Below are 18,063 nucleotides of genomic sequence, written 5' to 3' on the forward strand. Positions count from 1 at the left end.
GGTAGCCATATAAGTTATTAAACAAATGCTATAAATACATTGTGGAAGGCTTTCCAGAACCTCAGCTAGACAAATTTCAAAATGTTATTCGAGGAAAGTATTCTCCTTTGATTCTGTGTGGATGTCAGTATCTCCCAAGCTGAATATTCAGGAACATGCTCCAGGAGTGGAACAGAACAAAAAGGCACAGTAAATTATGCATTCAAGACAGATATGTAGAAATTAGCACAGCCTGGTTTCTCTGTCTATAATCCATAAATGGATACAGCTAAGACAAAAGCTACCAACTGGTTAGAATGTCTATTTTCATTGTGCAAAGCCATCACAAGAGTCTCATAGCTCTTTCAATATTAACATAATTATTATCACATTAGCTTTTGTGGATCTTAGTCTACATCATCAAATGTGTTTGAGGTTTTTAACTACTCACAGTTGTGGGATCAGAACAGAAATGGAGAAATAAGGGTATGGAGGAAAGGCAGAATTGGTTGAAGAATAAAATTATTTTGGATGTTGATTCTGAGTAGCAGTAAAATAATAAAAAGTAATATTTTGAGAGGATTATCCTTACCAGATCATTGTAACAAAAATAACTTCACAGATCAAATTAAAATGACAACATATAGTTCTTAAAGTACACTGCTCAAAAAAATAAAGGGAACACAAAAATAAGACATCCTAGATCTGAATGAATGAAATATTCTTATTAAATACTTTGTTCATTACATAGTTGAATGTGCTGACAACAAAATCCCACAAAAATTATCAATGGAAATCAAATTTAGCAACCCATGGAGGTCTGGATTTGGAGTTACACTCAAAAGTAAAGTGGAAAAAAACACTACAGGCTGATCCAACTTTGATGTAATATCCTTAAAACAAGTCAAAATGAGGCTCAGTAGTGTGTGTGGCCTCCACGTACCTGTATGACCTCCCTACAATGCCTGGGCATGCTCCTGATGAGGTGGTGGGTGGTCTCCTGAGGGATCTCCCCCCACACCTGAACTAAAACATCCCCCAACTCCTGGACAGTCTGGTGCAACGTGGCATTGGTGGATGGAGCGAGACATGATGTCCCAGATGTGCTCAATTGGATTCAGGTCGGGAACGGGCGGGCCAGTCCATAGCATCAATGCCTTTGTCTTGCAGGAACTGCTGACGCACTCCAGCCACATGAGGTCTAGCATTGTCTTGCATTAGGAGGAACCCAGGGCCAACCGCACCAGCATATGGTCTCACAAGGGGTCTGAGGATCTCATCTTGGTACATAATGGCAGTCAGGCTACCTCTGGTGAGCACATGGAGGGCTGTGCGGCCCCCTAAAGAAATGCCACCCCACACCATTACTGATCCACTGCCAAACCGGTCATGCTGGAGGATGTTGCAGGCAGCAGAACGTTCTCCACGGCGTCTCCAGACCCTGTCACATCTGTCACATGTGCTCAGTGTGAACCTGCTTTCATCTGTGAAGAGCACAGGGCGCCAGTGGTGAATTTGCCAATCTTGGTGTTCTCTGGCAAATGCCAAACGTCCTGCACGGTGTTGAGCTCTAAGCACAACCCCCACCTGTGGACGTCAGGCCCTCATACCACCCTCATGGAGTCTGTTTCTGACCGTTTGAGCAGCCACATGCACATTTGTGGCCCGCTGGAGGTCATTTTGCAGGGCTCTGGCAGTGCTCCTCCTGTCCCTCCTTGCACAAAGGCGGAGGTAGTGGTCCTGATGCTGGGTTGTTGCCCTCCTACGGCCTCCTCCACGTCTCCTGATGTACTGGCCTGTCTCCTGGTAGCGCTTCCATGCTCTGGACATTACGCTGACAGACACAGCAAACCTTCTTGCCACAGCTCGCATTGATGTGCCATCCTGGATGAGCTGCACTACCTGAGCCAGTTGTGTGGGTTGTAGACTCCGTCTCATGCTACCACTGGAGTGAAAGCATCGCCAGCATTCAAAAGTGACCAAACCATCAGCCAGAAAGCATAGGAACTGAGAACTGGTCTGTGGTCACCACCTGCAGAACCACTCCTTTATTGGGGATGTCTTGCTAACTGCCTATGCTTTCCACCTGTTGTCTATTCCATTTGCACAACAGCATGTGAAATTGATTGTCAATCAGTGTTGCTACCTAAGTGGACAGTTTGATTTCACAGAAGTATGATTGACTTGGAGTTACATTGTGTTGTTTAAGTGTTCCCTTTATTTTTTTTGAGCAGTGTATTTTAGTTAATTTAATGTCAAAGCAAATAACATTGTGTAAATTTTCTAGCCCTCTGTCTGTGTTAAATGTATATCCACTTCACAATCTATATTTAGTGACATAATTCATGCATTCAGGTGATAGAATAATGTGGTTTGTATTGATTTCTCTATCTAGTGCAAGAAACCTCTCAGTCCCATTATGGATTGTTACTGAATGCTCTTGGTGAGAAAAATGAAACAGGACAAATATTACTAGGAATGGAGAAAAGGCTGCAAGAAGTAAGTGGAAATTGTTCTTCAGTGGGCTGCAATTTGTCGAGCTTCACTGTTTCTTCAGAATTTATCAGGTTGTTATCTTCAGAGACGTAGCCTTATGTTACGCTTACAGTATCATATGTTATGAAATAATCATGTAATCTTTTTAGGTGTTAGAGACTTTCTGCAAATCAAAACCTGAAGTTCCAAAAGCTGCATGTTTGCCATGATTGACAGCCTGTCAATAAAAAACATTTTAAAAAAATTACATGATCATACACTGCATTCATTACAAATTATTTTACAGAATTTAACTTTGAATAGCAATAGAAAATTCTTACTTTTCTTTAATCCTGTGGGTAGATTCTTTGTTCAGCTAGTGAGAAAGGAAAAAAAAAAACCTTATATATTCCTTGCAATTTATTTGATTGGATGAACATAGGTCAATTTTGCTTTGATATAATTGTCTGCCTAATGTTAAAAGATGTATGATTGATTGCTTAAATGCCAAATTTGCCTATAAAGAAGTCTTGCTCTCAGAAGCTATACCACATATGTCTGCTGGGAAAATATGACTTAATGAAAACAAGAATAGCTTTGCAAATACATCAGGAAAGTTATGAGCATACTAAGGTTTGGTTCATTAATATCTGTGTCATGCTGATGACTTAATAAATTAACATTCTTTTGCCTGGTTGAATCACTTAATTCTTACTTTATAGATAACTAGGTTAGAGACTTTTTTTTAAAGACAAAGAAGACGACTGCTCTCTCTAAAGATATCCTTTCTACTAACATTTTCCCTTTCATTAGCAGAACAAAATATTTTGCCCTGGAGTTGCACTTTGAAGACAGCCAAGAAACTGATATGGGTTAATAAGGGTCTCGGAGTGTGGAAAATCTATTACGGACCCCAAATATAAAAAAAATTCATGGATGTCAGCTTTCAAAACTACCATTGAGGAATTACATTTTTAATACTTTAGGTTCCTCAGTGGTAAAGTTTTGAAAGCTGACATCTATAACAAATATTATGATTATTTAACTGTTTAGAGGCAGCTTACAGATGAAACTACATTACTTCATGTTACAGACAATAAAATCACAGGGTTTCTCCAGGTGTCCATCTTTGCTGTAAAGAATTGCAGAGCCCTTTGGGCAAGGTGGGATGTAAGAGAGAAGAATGTAAGACAGTTTCATCTGATTTTATTATGTCTCATTTCTGAACCACCCATCCCCTTCAGAGAGGGACTCTGGGTGGCGTACAATAAAACCTTAAAGTATAAAAACAATATATAAAATTATGTTACATTTTAATCAAGGTGTTGGGAGGTTCTCATGCCACCAAGCAGCTCCACAATCGCATGGGTTCTCCATGTGAGGTCAAAGAGCTATGTTTTAACTCCTTTTCAGAAGGCCAGGAGAGTGAGGGTGGGGGGAGGGGAGGATATTCCACAGGGTAGGGGGCAATGCCAGGGAAGAATCTCTTCCTACACCCCTCCAGTCAGAGTTCTTTAACCGACAAGGTCTGCAACATCGCTGCCTGATCAGGTGAAATGGGCCAATGTACAGGAATTGGATGAAGCCGATTATGTATTATAACAAGAGCAATAGCACTTGGACTTATATACCGCTTCACAGTGCTTTGTTACAGCCCTCTCTAAGCAGTTTACAGAGTCAGAATATTGCCCACCAACACTCTGGGTCCTCATTTTACCGAACTTGGAAGGATGGAAGGCTGAGTCAATTTGAGCCTGGGGAGATTTGAACTGCCAAATTGCAGGCAGTCAGCAGAAATAGCCTGCAGGACTGCACTCTAACCGCTGCACCACTGTGGCTCATTATGTAGGTAGCCTGGTCATATACATGTCTTGTAAGACATAACTAACCCCTTGATTGAACCCAGAAGCAAACCGATGCCCAGGGCAGTTTGTGGAGCAGAAGTCTTACATGTGCCATTCTTTGTTGCTTTGTACAAGTTACACTTCTCCAATACGATACTGGATTAAACTCAAACTTGACAAAATCCCAAGTTGGGGATGGTGGTGTCTTTTTTGACATATGGGAAAATCAAAGTAAGAATTCACTTGTCTGTTTCATGATGTAGTGAACGTTGCACAAATGTTAGTTACAGTTCATGAATTTTGAAGGTACTGCATGTTTGGCTTCGAGGCTTAACAATAAACTCTTCATATATCTCACCTATATATATAAAAAAGAAATATACCTCCTTCTCCCACACATTATATAAGGAAAATACAGTGCCTGAAATGCCCTTCAGTGGAGAGAGTATTGTATTTGGAATGAAAGCATTTTTAAACCCATCTTAACCGTTTTCTCTGCTGTTATGACCCCTTTCCACAGAAAGACACAGAAATCTCAGATCTGAAGTCTAGCCTTCAATTACTCAAAGATAGTCTGGAGCAATTTACAGTTCAGCAGAACCAGCAGCACTTGAAGATCTGTGAACAATTGGATCACATGAAGCTTTCCAAAATTCTGAATGACTTACAGGCATTCATTTCTGCACCCAGAGAATCTCATCATCTCAAGGACAACAGCTCCCAGACTTCTCCAGATGCTCTGCTGGACCAATTATCTTATAGTTGCCACTTGAATGTTTTAAACATCTCTCCTGCAAACAAAGGTATCTCTACTAAGGCTGGATCAGAAAGTAAAGGCAATTTTGACACGTGGCAGAAGAGCCATATTCCACTGGGAGGCCCCAGTGCTGACAAAACGCTTTGTTGCTGCAGTGCAAGCCTTCTTGCAAAAAGCCAAGAGAGAAAGTGGTCCTTTAGTCAAGAGCCACATGAAGCTACTCCGGTGAGGAAAGTGATCCAGAGAAACAACCAAGCAAAAGGCTACAGCGCTACAAAACATTCGCAGCTAAACCATCCTGAAATGGATAATGGGTTTGTGCGAAACCGTGCCGGTGATGGGAAAAGCGAGGAACTAATCCCAGCCAAGATGAATAATAAAAGTAAAGGAAACAGAGTTAAACAGGGCAAGCCATGGTTGTCTAGCCAGAGGAAAAGAATGTACCCCTCCAGGAAAGGAAACGGTTTGAAATATTCCAGAGCTAATGTAAAGCAGGATACAACAGGAAAAGGAGCCTCCATTGCAGAATACGCCTGTAGGGAAACGAGGGAATCTGGTAGTGTTAGCTTGAGGCCTTTGGTTTTGAGTGAGAAAAAGGCAGGCGGTCTCCAGGACAGAAAGGCCAAGAAATCTAAACTCTTGTTCCTTTCCCATGAAAACCAGCAACCCACGCCGAATCTCCACGAGAGGCCCGGCATTAAGGGCAACCATTGTTTCTGGCCCTGCTCCTCTCCAGAAAGTTCCTTTCCCCAAACTCAGATCAAGTGGCTAGATCTCTTTGATAATTACTCCCTGACTAATTACAATACTCCTGTCCCCAAGAATGCCACGGCCTGTTGCCAATTATTTTTTGACAGTGAGTATTCTGATTAAAAGGGGTTTGTATATATCACCCACTATGGAACTTTCCTTGTAAAACGTTCCTAGAAAAGAACCCCATTTGGGTATTGTAAATAGTAATCCCAGCAAGCATCCTCCTGGATCTACCACTGAAGAGTTGTTTTGTGTTGTAACATTTTAAGAAATACTACAGTAAAGTAGAAAAATAGAGCATGCATCGTTTAATTCCTCTGCAGTTCTGGAGATGGGAAAGTAAGTATACGAGTACAGTTGTTTTCTTTAATATGTTTAGACTGGCTCTTTGCTATTTGTCTCCTCCACAAAAATGCAATTTTCCCCACTGTTGTTATATACATAATGCCCCAAATAAGGATATTCAGAACTTATTAATAGTATGGTTGTGAGCATAGGAATGAGTGTTTGATTTGTAATATAACACACAGTATCTGTATTGATGAATGTGTTTATTAAACCTGTACAATAAATGTTCTATGGATTCTCAGCCAATTCTGAGACTGGGAAGATTCTTGCAACTAGCTTTGCTAATGTGCTGAATACCCTTTTTTTTGTGACTGTATGAGGAAAGCAGCTCAAGAAAGCAGGTCCCACGTGACTTGGTACATTATTTGATTAAGGGGAGGGGACTTATCTAAACATCCTACCTGCCTTGCTGTACAATTGCTCCACACACTGTTTGTTGGGGAGATAAATGCACAACAGCCCTCTGTGAAGACAACTTTTACCATACTTGCTGTGCTTTAGAAATGGCTTTTCTCCTCCCCCCCCCGCCCCCCTTCTCATTTCTGGTGCAAAAATCTATACCGAGCACTCAAACTGTGGCAAAATATTCTGAAGAGTACTTAGGAGAGGAGTCTGCCCTGTTTCTACTGACCACCCGAGGCCTTACTGCAGGCATACCCTGCCATTCTCCTTCTCCGGAGCCATTTCAGTTGCCAAGACCTTAAGGGAACAGTCTGCAACATGTCACAAAGACATCTCTCTATCCAACCGGTGGCAGGGAGAGTAGGAGGGGGAATCGGCCTGTTTGAATGCTAGCTCTCCAGACGCCAGAAAGTGGGGTCACCTGTTCAAAGCTTCCCATAGCAGCTCCATTGCCTCCCCCTCAAACAGCTTATGTGCTGCAGCTCTTCAGCGGAAGGGAGTATGTTTAAAATACAGTTTCAACAGATCTGTAGAGCAATCGTGGCTCTTTTATGACCCATGCTGGCTCAGGAATTCTGGGAGTTGAAGTCCACAAGTTACAAAATGGCCCTCGTTCACCATCCCTGCTATAGAGCACACTGGATATGTGTTTCATGCCCTAAACTAAGCTTCCTACACAGCTCAAGGCTACCCCAGAGCATTTTTAAGGGAGAGGAGCATTGCAAGAAGTGACTTCCATCTTGCACGGGTGGGTGGGTGGGGGGAAGATTGCAGACTTGCTTCCCTGGGTGCACTGCAGGCCACACCCCTCCTCTTCCCTCCTTTTCCCTACTTCCCTTTCGCCCAGGGTAACCAGAGGGTGGGTCTCCTCTCTTCCCAGCCCCCATAAGGAAAAGGGAGAGAATTGAGGAGGGGAGAAATGATGAATAATGGTTCTTTTGATGGCACTTCTTCGCTCTCACCTGTTTGATTGGACTTCTGATGCCAGTAGCTGCTGTCGGGGAGATGTATCTCACCCCATCTCTTTCCCCTTCCCAAGTTCTCAGTGAAGACAGCCCCTATTCTGCTCCTAGGGAAGCCAGAATGGGGGTCCAAAAGGCAGTCAGCGCTGTACTTCTTTGAGTCGTTTGGACTATTTTAATGACAGCTGTCGCTCTTTACCGCTACCATGCAGTAGATCCTGCATAAAACTGCCAGGAATATTGTGTTTCTCATCTTGCTTTCCTGTCTGATTTGCCGTAATTGGAATTGAGGTGGGGGAAGAGAGATTTTCCTTAAGTGTCAATGGAGGATTTCAGATAACCTATATAGTTCTTTTTTTATTGTTTTTGTAGTAGTTGAAAGAAACTCTTGGTTTAATTAGGGAGGTTTGCAAATGAAGGTACCATCTCTCCCACACCCAGAAAACTGATGGCTTTCAACAGTGCTTTTACTCTGATTAGAGCCATTCTTTGCTGCAAGTTAATTTGTTAGAGCTTAGCTAAAGTCTGTACTATTTTATACTGCAGGCAGAAAAGGTAACTCTAGTAGGCGTGCATATCTCACTCCCCATCAATATTGGGATTTCCTGAGCCAAAGCCAAGAAACTTTATATTTCACCACACAATCCCCATATAATAAAAATGGGATTGTGTTTCTGCATTTGCAGGCATCCCACAGTCTCTCCCTCTCCTTATAAGTCAGAGATAATGAAGTCAGAGAAGCTTCTTTAGCTCACATTTTGATATACTTCCAGAATATATATGCAAACTGGAACCCACTGCCAATGTATAGAGTTTTCCTAATTTTGCATTGCAGCTTGCAATTAAATGTATAAAATGAAGAATGCACGCAGTATCACTTATCCTCACAAACACTGATTATGAAAACTCCCGTGTTAAGAATGCTTATTAAATCATATTGGGAGAAATTAGCATTAAAAGAGATGCATGGATTTTCATGGTAATTTAAAAAATGTAATTTGACTGGGCAAGTCCTGTTGAAACCCAGTTCTGTGGGTTTGGCTAGAATGAATTTGAGCATATAATTCTCAAAAAAAAAACCTGGAGAGGATCCTCTGGACTGTAAATCCATTTATTAGAGCCAAGTCTCTCCTGCTTATTAAAGCTATATCCCTTTTGACTTATACAGGCTACTTGGCAGATGACACAGTATTGAGAGCAAGTGGTGATATCAGTTTCCTTGAGAGAGGGGTGGTTTTATCACAAGTACTGGTGCATCCCTTTCTCAAAAACCCTAAGAACAGACAATTTGGTCCGGTCCCAACTTTCCATCTTTAGGGAATGTTGTTAAGAACATGATTGGCTGAAGCTCCAGAGAACCCTGGAGAAAACAGATTTTCTGGATCCTTTTCAGTCAGGATTCAGGCCAAGGCATAATACTAAATAATTTATTTATTTAGCGTATGCCATATCATGCACAGCATTACAAGACAAGATAGAAAGACCTGCATGTGGATTAGAGAACAAATGAAAATATGCAATATGATCAAGAGAGTAAAAGAACTGAAATGGAAATAAGCTGGTCCAATAGAATAGGAATAGGAATAGGAATAGGAATAGGAATAGGAATAGGAATAGAATAGAATAGAATAGAATAGAATAGAATAGAATAGAATAGAATAGAATAGGAATAGAATAGAATAGGGAAAGAATAGAATAGGGAAAGAATAGAATAGAATAAAACAGAACAGAACAGAATTCTTTATTGGCCAAGTGTGATTGGACACACAAGGAATTTGTCTTGGTGCAAATGCTCTCAGTGTACATAAAAGAAAAGATACATTCGTCAAGAGTCAAGAATCATCAGGTACAACACTTAATGATAGTCATAGGGTACAATAAGCAATCAAATCATACTAGGAAACAGTCAATAGAAATTGTAAGGATACAAGTGACAAGCAAGAAGAACTAGTGGCAGGTGGACCAAGGCAGTCATAGAATGGATCCCACTTGATAAAAAGCGTCCATGAAAGAGACCTAAAACAAGATGGATGGAGGACATTAGCAAGTATTGTGTGCCTAATTGGCAAAAGAAAGCTCAGGACCGTATTGGTTGGAAATATGCGGAAGAGGCCTTCATTCGGATACACAGTGGCTAAAATGATGATGGTGGGGGTGGCATATCATACATGGACTAGCAATATAAATTAACATTTCAACTAGACTACCCAATAAAATACAAATGTTAAAAAGATCCATATTCAAATATTAATGTCTAGGCCATCTAACCAATGAAGTATAGCATCATTTACATTACAAATAATCAGGTATTGGACTGGTATATGCCCTCAGCTTACAGCTGGTCACGATTCATACTAGAGTAGCATTAATCGTGCTTGTCAATGACCTGTGCTAGTGGCAGGATGGGTGAGGTGTTACTGTCCTCCCAGATCACCTATGGAAAATGGAAACTTGGGGCCAGGGTTCTCTTTTTCAATGGGTGGTTCCAGTTGGTGTTAGTAGCAGGGAAGAGATCAAACCTTAGGCCTCTCACCTCTGCAGTGCTTCAGAATACAATGTCTTGCCCCCTCTGTTTAACGTCTATATCTACCATGAAGTGGTCCATCCGTTTTTGTTTGCTTGAAGGAGAGGGTGGAGAGATTTTCTATTTTCATGCAAAACTGAAGAGGAAGCATGACATCCCCAGCTATTGATCAACAGCTGAGAGTTCTTTTCATATTTTCTCTTAACAAATTTTCTCATTATTTCTCTTTTCGTATTTAATTTCATTAATTATTATTAATTTTCTATATTTATCCAGTTTATAATCATCATCTTCATTCCTCTCTGTCTTGTTTAACATTATTCTCATCCAACATTCCTCCGAGGTTTTATTAATTCTCAAAGAAAACATAGACACACAAAACACAAAAATATAAAACTTCTTTTAAGAAAGTAGTTTTTCCCCAGATTACCTCTCTTTGTATGGACTTCAATTAAATTCGTGCTCATCTTATATACCATTACCTATCTTATTTACCATTCTATATCTTCTATATAACTTCTCCCGCTTTTCACTCTTCTTATTTCTATTTTATTTAATTCATTTTAATTTAAATCATTATATTTATATTTTTTGTCCATTCTTTCCAAATTATCCATTTATCTCATTCCCTACAGCAAGTAAAAAAAAAAGAATTTCTCCTGAAATCACTGATCAAGGTATGATGCCTTTCTATCCTCCCCTAAAAATATTTAAAATAACACCTAATACCCAATCTGATTCTGCTTAGTACATTCAACCTACTAACCTCTAAAGAGAGAAAATAATAAGTCCATAATAATTAATATAATTAAATAATAAATCTAAATTTTAAATCTTATAACTTTCCAATTGTCTATTTCAAGAAACAAGTGCTACAATAATGAGTTTATAATAAGATCAAAACAACAGTAAATTAAACTTTTAATTAAACTCAATATTTTAAACATTCCTTTTAATCTTTTATTAAATTTTAAAATCTATCATTACTAAACATTTCAATATTTTAATCTTTTGTTAATTCTTATAACATTCTAGTTTTCTATTTCTAATACAAATACTACAATACCATCTTATGTACCTTGCAGAATCTTCTTTTTAAAGAAATTATACATTACCCTTTATCCCTAAACAAAATTCCTTTTTCCCATCTTGTTTTATACCTTTGTGGCTTTTCCCTCCCTTTTCCCTTCCTTTCTTATCCCACCTAACCTTTTTTCCTCCCCTTTAGCTTCCCCTCTCTGTTGTATTCCTTTCTCCTTTTGCTCAGTAACATTAACATTGAGTTGGTTTTGCATCTTATTTTTTCCTTTCTTAAGTATTTTTAAGTCTTAAGTCCTTCATTTTCCTTCCTTTCTTTCTCCTTTCTCTCTTAACTAAATTTTTAGATTCATTGAAGATGGCGTCTTCTTCTTCTTCTTCTTCTCCTTCCATTTCCTCCATCTGTTGTTGTATTTGATAATTAACAAGCGCCATTTCTAAAAGAGGAAGGCTTCTTTCACAGCGTCCTTTCTTTCTTCATATTCTCTAAGTTCATCACCAGATAAAGCCATTCTTTATTCTTCTTCTTAAAGCAACCAAAATGTTTCAAAAGTTAGAGCAATTCCCCAAAGTTCCAGAGAGAGTCAATCAGTCCAAACAATACACAAAGTTCTCACTTTCTCTTCCTGGGGAGGTATCAAAGGGAAAGGAAAAAACCTCCAATCTATATTTTAAAGCCTTATTGCAATTAATTTCTGGTCTCAAGATCTTCAAGGCATCTCCTCCAACAAAATCTTTATACACACACACACACACACACACACACACACACACACACACACACACATATATATTTGTCCTCTTCCTTCCCACTTATAACAAGAAGCCAAGTTTTTACCTTTTATAAAAAAACAACAGGTTTCTCAATGGCCATTTGTTGATTCCATAAGGAAGGAGAGTGAACTTTCCCTTTCAGCACTCAATTTTGCCGCTTGTAATCCTCCTCTGGAAACAAAGTGTTGTTCAGAAAACCATAGTTCTCAGGATTAAATGCCTCTTAAAATCCTGGGTCAGCCAAAGAAACTTTCTCTTGACAACTTTCTCCTCTCTTCCTCCTGCTCAGTCTTACCCAGCTGCCGGCTTCTTTGAGGCGGCCATTACAGACCGCCACTCGACCGTCTTGGGAGATATATTTTCATTCCCTTATTCCCGAGTTTTGAACGGCTCTCGAATCTCGTTAAGCCTTAAAATCATAACACTCAGGTGGTACCTAAAGCGCTGAGCATAGTCTACACTCAATCAATCAATCAATCAACCTTTATTGTCAGAGTACAACATGTGTACAATGAGGCTGGCTTCCTTCGTGCACCCCTCCCAACACAACTCACAGTGAAGACAGAAATCTCTAACCCAGTGATTCCTACTAACAAATACACAATCTTATTGATGTGAACTTGTTGCACAACAAGTCTGTCATACTATGTTGACATGAAGTTATTTTCCTTTCAGGAGTCTGACAGCCCACGGGTAGAAACTGTTCTTCAGCCTGTCGGTGCGGCTGACTATGCTTCTATATCTCCTACCCGATGGTAGGAGAGTGAAGAAGTGCTGACCAGGGTGAGAATTTTCCTCACTCTTCTAAGAGCCCTAGTGATGTCATCTGGTGGTATCAGGGAACAACCCCACAATGCTTTGTGCTGTGCCCACCTCACTGAATTTCATTGCAATTCTGAAATCAGAAACCAGAGGGCAGAATTGCTACTCAAAAGTAGCCAGTGTTGACATAATTCCCACAAGATTACAAATCAAATTTATCAAGATGGGAGATTGAGAGAAAATGAAGAGAGTCAAGAGTAGAAGATAATTGTTTAGCAGGAGTTAATTTACATTTGCCAAATAATTCTCCGAGTCCCCAAGCCAGTAGTAGATATCCCAGACAGAAGGAAAATTGCTCCTTAATTGAAATTCACATTTCCATGGATCTTAGAATCCCATTAGTGTGATTCTGCTCAGCAGGCATTCATAGCAGCCAGGGGATCAGTTTGGATTTACAAATGGCAGGTGTATCAACTTTAAATCAATAATTGTGTCACAACAGGCTAGCTTTTAGCTGGATATGAATCTATGGAAACAATTGTGACTGGCCAAAAAGGCAGCTGAACCTAAGTTATGGCTATGAGGAAGATAGGAGCAAAATGTACTTTCATTGCTTCATTGGATAGCGTCAATATTTATTTAACCACTGCAAGGCACTTATACTTCAAAAAAAGCAAACAAGAAAGATTAAAGCAATAAATATTTCATAATACACAGCAAATAATATTCATAACCTTCACATCCATCATACTGAGGAATATCTTTCCCAGTAAACCCAACACTGACCTGCCACAGGATGGGAGCTCATTATTTTTTACTGAAGTTCAGACACTTTCGAAAGAACAGCTTGAAAGCTTTTAAAGTTGTTTTTAAAGGCAGCAATCAGCTTATACTGTAGTATCTGGAAGTCAACTGTCATTTCAACTAAATGAATTGTAAAGATGTTCTTAACTAATCAAGCTGCTCCGTTTTGGACCAACAGTAGCTTCTGAATAATCTTCAAGGGCAGTCCCATGTGGACTATATTATAATAACTGTAAGCATAATAATAATAATGAAGTGACCAAATCATAAATAATTGTATACAGTCCTCTTGATCCAGGAATGACCATAATTCATAAAGAAAAGGCCTTCTAAGCCACAGCTGCCACCTGTTCAAGCAAGAGCTATGAGTCTAGTAGATTCCCCAAGTTACAAGCCAATTCAGCCCAGAGGAACATGCCCATCTAAAATAAAAGAACGAATATAACTACCCCTGTTTCCCCCCAAATAAGACCCAACTGGAAAATAAGCCCTAGCGTGATTTTTCAGGCCGCTCGTACTATAAGCCCTATCCAAAAAATAAGTCCCAGTTAAGATTGTCAGCCAGATGGAAGTATTTAGTACCTTATTTCCCCTCAAAATAAGACCTAACTGGAAAATAGGCCCTAAAGCCCTAGAGCAAAAATTAAGACCTGGTTTTGTTTTGGGGGAAACACGGGTAGTTCCAGCTAGTTTACAAATCCATAGATTTTCCGCTTTGCTGAGAATAAACAGGAATATGTTCTTCCTCATCCAGGCTCTCTCAGACTCCAGACACTGGGATAACATCTTGTTGATGATGATGAATGCCAACAGATTTCTCCCAATATTACATAGGAGGGGCGAGAAAGTAAAGTTCTCAGGCACCCCACAGTGCAAGGATGGGGTGCAATTTTTCTCCCTTTTGACTGAAAAAAATGCCCTGAAGGAAGGCGAACCACTGCAAAACAGTAACTCAACCCAACCTATTTTCAATCCCCAGAGATGATCCGAAAGAACATTGTGATCAATTATATTATAAAAGGCAGCTGAGGAATTAAGCAGGACCAGGAGGGTTGCACTCTTTCTACCCTGCTCCTGCCACAGGTTTCATAAATAATCCATAAGTAATAGCCAGTTCTCAAATAAATCAACTTTATATCCCTTCCTTTTACTTTTAACAATCTTCTTAATCTTTAATCCTTCAAATAATGTCCTAGAACTTGATTTCTTTTCATTTTATCTGTGACCCTTCCCACAAAATTTTTCAGAACTTGAACAACTCTTTTTTATAAATCCATTTTGAATTTTAAAAAACCCCCAAGAAAGTCAAGTTGTCTTTTGAAAGCACCTTTGGGACATCTTTTGATTTACTTATAAGAAACTGGAAGAGTTTTTTTTCCATTGCTGCTATCATACAATTGAAGTACTCAATGCCCATGTGTTCTTTTGCTAAAGGCTTTGTATCCAGAGCATATTGAAGCTTGCATTCCCTTCCAGGTGCTTTTTACATGCTCTTTTGTATTATAATAATATAAAATAGTTTTCTGTAGATTTTATAAAATGCATATTAACCTACTTTTTATCATTTATCTTTTAACTTTAAATATATGCTTATTATTTTCTCCAAGTTCCTGGCAATCTTGTGACTGATTTCTTCTTTATAGTACACAGGTTGTCCTCAACCTACAACCACAATTGAGCCTAAAGTTTATGTTGCTAAGTGAGAAAATTGTTAAGTGAGGTTTGCTCCATTTTCTTGCCACATTTGTTAAGTGAATCACTGCAGTTTTTAAATGAATAACAAGGTCATTAAGTAAATTGGGCTTCCCTATTGACTTTGCTTGTCAGAAGGTCACAAAAGGAGATCACATGACCCCGGGACACTGCAACCGTCATAAATGTGAGTCAGTTGTCAAGCATCCAAATGTAAATCATGTGACCATGGGGATAATGCAATGGTCGTAAGTCTGAAACAAAGTCAAAAGTCTCCTTTTTTTCAGTGCAGTTGTAACTTCAAATAGTCACTAAGTGAACTATTGTAAGTCAAGGACTACCTGTGTGATGACCCAGGGTGGGATACAAAACAAACACAGTCACAAAAAACAGGTAAATCCCCTTTTATTCCTTCACTTTGTTTCCAAGCTTCAAATATCCTTGACTGAAGACAAAAAACTCCCACACAAGCAGTTACAAGAAAGAGAAAATGCCATTGAAATTATAAAGAGTAAAAGACAACACAAACCAGGCAAGATAAGGGCCGGAAGACATCCAGAGATATCAAAACACACTGGGAAGGACGCCAAACTCAAAGAGGAACAATAAACTAGAGATATTTCCACACTTTGTTTCCAGCACTCGCCCATACGCATGTCGGTCCTCTTATTCAGTTGTCACAGCCGCAGCCCATGAAGAAGATCAAGGCCCTCTCCTCCCAAGTAGACCACATCTCTCCCTTATCCTCTCCTCCCTGCATGCCCTAGGATGGGGAGGGGATGGGCCTGGGTCCTCCTCTGACTGCCCAGCCGGCCTCTGCCCTTCTCCAGCCTCCTCCACAACCTCTGGAGCCACACTTCCAATCCCTGTCGGCTGTTCCTCTTCTCCCTCGGAGTCAGTCTCCACCAGGGGCCTGACAGCCTGTACTTAGATTTCTAGGTTCCTTTTTTGCCTTTTCTAATATATTGGCGGAAATTTAAATGTGAAAGCCAATTTAAGGAATCGGGCTAGAAATCATCAGATTGTGAGTTCTAGTCCCGCTTTAGACGCAATGCCAGTTTGATGACTTTTGGACGGTTGCTTTCTCTCGCTCCTAGGAAGAAAGAGGCAAGGGCAAACTGCTTCCGAACTCATGCCAAGAAAACTGCAGGGATTTGTCCAGGCAGCCCTGAGGAGTCAGCACTGACTCAAAGATACGTACATTGAAGAAAATAATTAAGTGGGAAGGAAAACACTCTGGTGTCTTCCTTAGGTCAACATGTTCCGTTAACCTGGAAAGAAGAAGGGGATTTTCTTATGTTCGGATCAATTAATTATAACCACTGTTAACCTTGATCTTATGATAGATATTGCCACACCATGATCAGATATTAACAGAGGATACTAAATAGTTGTCATTCTGATGTGCCCAAATCAGTACATGGCCTATGGGTTGGATTGGATTAATGTTGGACTCTGCTATCCAGAATCACCTTATAGGGGAGATGGGTGGCATGATAGATAGATAGATAGATAGATAGATAGATAGATAGATAGATAGATAGAGAGAGAGAGAGAGAGAGAGAGATGATAGATAGATAGATAGATAGATAGATAGATAGATAGATAGATAGATAGATAGATGATAGATAGATAGATAGATAGATAGATAGATAGATAGATAGATAGATAGATAGATAGATAGATAGAGATAGAGAGAGAGAGAGAGAGAGAGAGAGATAGAGATAGATAGATAGATAGATGATAGATAGATATAGATAGATAGATAGATAGATAGATGATAGATAGATAGATAGATAGATAGATAGATAGAGATAGATAGATAGATAGATATAGAGATAGATAGATAGATAGATAGATAGATAGATAGATAGATAGATAGATAGATAGATAGATAGATAGATAGATAGAGATAGCAGACAGACAGACAGACAGACAGACAGACAGACAGACAGACAGATAGATAGATAGATAGATAGATAGATAGATAGATAGATAGATAGATAGATAGATAGATAGATAGATAGATAGATAGATAGATAGATAGATAGATAGATAGATAGATAGATAGATAGATAGATAGAGTGAGTGAGTGAGTGAGTGAGTGAGTGAGTGAGTGAGTGAGTGAGCGAGCGAGCAAGCCTCGGTGGTGCAATGGTTAGAGTGCTGTATTGCAGGCCACTGCTGCTGACTATTGGCTGCCTGTAATTTGGCAGTTCAAATCCCACTAGGCTCAAGGTTGACTCACCCTTCCATTCTTCCGAGGTGGGTAAAATGAGAACCCAGATTGTTGGGGGCAATAGGCTGACTCTGTAAAACCACTCAGAGAGGATTGTAAAGCACTGTGAAGCAGTGTATAAGTCTAAGTGCTATTGCTAGACAGGTAGGTAGGTAGATAGACAGACAGACAGACAGATAAATCCATGTTTGTCTCCCCCCCTGGAGGAGATGAAGGAAGCACCGTGGGAAGAAATCCAGAAAAAACAGTCTGTAGAGATTCTCAGTCATCCAGGGTCATGGTTGTCCCAAAGGTGCTTGCCATGGCTCTCCAAAGAGAGTAGGAGTGAATTTCCAGAGAAAAAAATTGCAGACTACGGGAACATTTGCACTACTTGGATGACCCTGAAGACACAGATGAGACCGGTGCCAGGAGAGCGGTGCCATTCTAAGAAGTCTCCGTTATTGCAGTTAATAAAAGGAATCCTCAGGTTATGACCATAATGGATCTTGCCTATCATCCATCATAATTCATGACATTTATTGGTAATGTGATCGATCTGACTGTGCAACCTTTTTGGCAATGGTCACTAAGAGCATTTATTTATTCATTTATTCATCGTTGTATGCTGCCCACTTCTTGTGAGATGGTCAGTCGTATAAATGTGATAAATAAACAAAGCACAATATAGTTTCTATATTTGTATGTCTTATTAAGGATAACATTCAGCA

At 39.7% G+C, this 18,063-nt stretch overlaps 1 protein-coding gene across 1 annotated transcript in view; it reads left to right on the plus strand.

Moving 5' to 3' along the window:
- Positions 1–6,402, plus strand: part of IHO1 (interactor of HORMAD1 1) — a 32,302-nt gene extending 25,900 nt beyond the window's left edge. The window contains exons 6-7 of the mRNA XM_026682678.2: positions 2,375–2,478; positions 4,819–6,402. Of these exons, the coding sequence (XP_026538463.2) occupies positions 2,375–2,478; positions 4,819–5,928 (1,214 nt within the window). The 3' untranslated portion in view covers positions 5,929–6,402. The remainder of the gene's footprint in view (positions 1–2,374; positions 2,479–4,818) is intronic.
- The last annotated feature ends 11,661 nt before the right edge of the window (positions 6,403–18,063 follow it).

The sequence above is a fragment of the Notechis scutatus genome, chromosome 2, assembly GCF_049901735.1.
Source record: "Notechis scutatus isolate UNSWTSFEM ecotype Mainland chromosome 2, rNotScu1.2, whole genome shotgun sequence".
In the NCBI taxonomy this organism is placed as follows: Eukaryota; Metazoa; Chordata; class Lepidosauria; order Squamata; family Elapidae; genus Notechis; species Notechis scutatus.